Source organism: Oncorhynchus gorbuscha, unplaced genomic scaffold, assembly GCF_021184085.1.
Source record: "Oncorhynchus gorbuscha isolate QuinsamMale2020 ecotype Even-year unplaced genomic scaffold, OgorEven_v1.0 Un_scaffold_10787, whole genome shotgun sequence".
Classification (NCBI taxonomy): domain Eukaryota; kingdom Metazoa; phylum Chordata; class Actinopteri; order Salmoniformes; family Salmonidae; genus Oncorhynchus; species Oncorhynchus gorbuscha.
Genome location: NW_025753483.1, coordinates 575 through 3,022, shown reverse-complemented (window position 1 = coordinate 3,022; position 2,448 = coordinate 575). Strand labels below are relative to the sequence as shown.

The 2,448-nt window shown below is 47.5% G+C and overlaps 1 protein-coding gene across 1 annotated transcript; it reads right to left on the bottom strand.

Annotated features, from left to right (window-relative positions):
- Positions 1-556: 556 nt before the first annotated feature.
- Positions 557-1,515, bottom strand: LOC124030352 (collagen alpha-2(VI) chain-like). The gene is made up of 2 exons (XM_046341729.1): positions 1,404-1,515; positions 557-1,227 (listed from the first exon to the last, which is right to left on the bottom strand). The coding sequence occupies exon 2, from the start codon at positions 1,058-1,060 to the stop codon at positions 623-625; it is 438 nt and encodes a 145-aa protein (XP_046197685.1). The 5' UTR covers positions 1,061-1,227; positions 1,404-1,515; the 3' UTR covers positions 557-622.
- Between the last annotated feature and the right edge of the window lie 933 nt (positions 1,516-2,448).

The window sequence follows — 2,448 nt, the reverse complement described above, 5'->3', positions numbered from 1 at the left end:
AGGAGGAGGAGGAAGGAGAAGAATGTGAACAGTACAGATTCAGCCGTCCATCACTCTATATGGGTATGTTTGCTGAACACTACTTACATATCTTTAATGAATTCTTATAAAACATATCCAGTTTGTACGTAATTAATAAAATATTCAGCAAAATCCATTGAAACACAAACAAACAGCCCTGTGACTGATCTTGTATTGACTCTTGCTTGAGGTTTCACTTGATGGTAAATCAATGCAGTCACCTTCCGGAGACACCTGAAACCCCACCTCTTTAAGGAATACCTAGGATAGGATAAGTAATCCTTCTCACCCCCCCCTTTAAGATTTAGATGCACTATTGTAAAGTGACTGTTCCACTGGATGTCATAAGGTGAATGCACCAATTTGTAAGTAGCTCTGGATAAGAGCGTCTGCTAAATGACTTAAATGTAAATGTAAATGTATGATCTCAATGGGGAAATGTACACCCTTACACTAACCCTTAAACAACCTTCACACCTGACCTTTACACCCTGACCCTCAAACTAACCCTAATCCATTAATTATCAACATTAACTTGACCTCAATCATTTTAATACCGTGATATCCATAAACGTGAAAAGTCCAAATCAAAATATCCCCTTTAACAGACCCACTGATGGAACCGATCTAGGAAGCTGTGCTTGTTGAGCTCATAGAAGTCTGTTCCTTTAAAGATGGCGTACTGGTCCTTTAAGGCCAGCTTCTCCAACACTTCCTGTTCCACGTCGGTCCCCATGGCGATCACCGTGGAGACTGCCTGGTTGTTTCGCATGGCGTCGACCCCCTCGTCCAGCCCCTTCCTCCCGGTGACGCCGTCAGTGATGAAGACGAAGTTGAGCTCGGCGTGGCGTCTGGTCTGGCGGACGTTGAGCCGCGTCAGAACGTGGTCTACGGTGTGTGAGATGGCCGCCCCCACCATAGAAGAAGACATGTCATGATAGTCCATGCTGGCCAGACCCTCTAGGATGGACGGAAGGTCGTGGGTCATGTGAAAGGCCAGGTGATGCTCAGCTTCTCCTCCGTACTGTAGCAGCGCCATGCGGGCTCCCTGGCGATCGTTCTTGTCCTGCGCCAGCGTCAAGTGGTTCGCCAAGTGCTGGACGAAGTCACGGACTTGGTTGAAGTTCTCATAACCAAGACGTTCAGAACCGTCCAGAAGAAACACCAGGTCAACAGGTCTGTCAATACACTGTGCCACCTCTGGTTCTGATGAAGGCAAAGTCAGTGAACGCTCAGTCATATATTTTAGTTTGAAACCTTATCATTACTGTATAATGTAGTACAAATTGACCAATTGTGTATTTTTCCAGACAGTATAACTCGGATGAAAGACTAATCTTGTACAATGACAATAGAGTATACAGTAACAAGTAAATACTGACCTGTTACGCAGGGCAAGTCAGGGCAAACAATAACGGGCTCTAGAAGAGAAATTAAAAAAGGTTAGGTTCTACCTACAATTGGTGGTGGCATTACAGACTGAGTCTGAGACATCCTGTCAGAGACACCCAACATGTCCTGTCAGAGACACCCAACATGTCCTGTCAGAGACACCCAACATGTCCTGTCAGAGACACCCATCATGTCCTGTCTGAGACATCCTGTCAGAGACACCCAACATGTCCTGTCTGAGACACCCAACATGTCCTGTCAGAGACATCCTGTCAGACACCCAACATGTCATGTCAGAGACACCCATCATGTCCTGTCAGAGACACCCATCATGTCCTGTCAGAGACACCCATCATGTCCTGTCAGAGACACCCATCATGTCCTGTCTGAGACACCCATCATGTCCTGTCAGAGACACCCATCATGTCCTGTCAGAGACATCCAACATGTCCTGTCATAGACACCCATCATGTCCTGTCTGAGACACCCATCATGTTCTGCTCTAGTCTAGTAGCACCAGTCAGACACCCATCTTGTACTGCCTGAGACACCCATCTTGTCCTGCCTGAGACACCCATCTTGTCCTGCCTGAGACACCCATCATGTCCTGCCTGAGACACCCATCATGTCCTGTCTGAGACACCCATCATGTCCTGTCTGAGACACCCAACATGTCCTGTCTGAGACACCCATCATGTCCTGTCTGAGACACCCAACATGTCCTGTCTGAGACATCCATCATGTCCTGTCTGAGACATCCATCGTGTCCTGCTCTAGTCTAGTAGCACCAGTCTGAGGCTCACCACCAATTGTCAGTACAACACGAGGATGAGACACCATCATGTCCTACTCTAGTCTAGTAGCCCCAGTCTGAAGCTCACCACCAATGGTCAGTACAACACGAGTCTGAGGCTCACCACCAATGGTCAGTCAACACCAGTCTGAAGTCAGTACAACACCAGTCTGAGGCTCACCACCAATGGTCAGTACAACACCAGTCAGTACAACACCAGTCTGAGGCTCACCACCAATGGT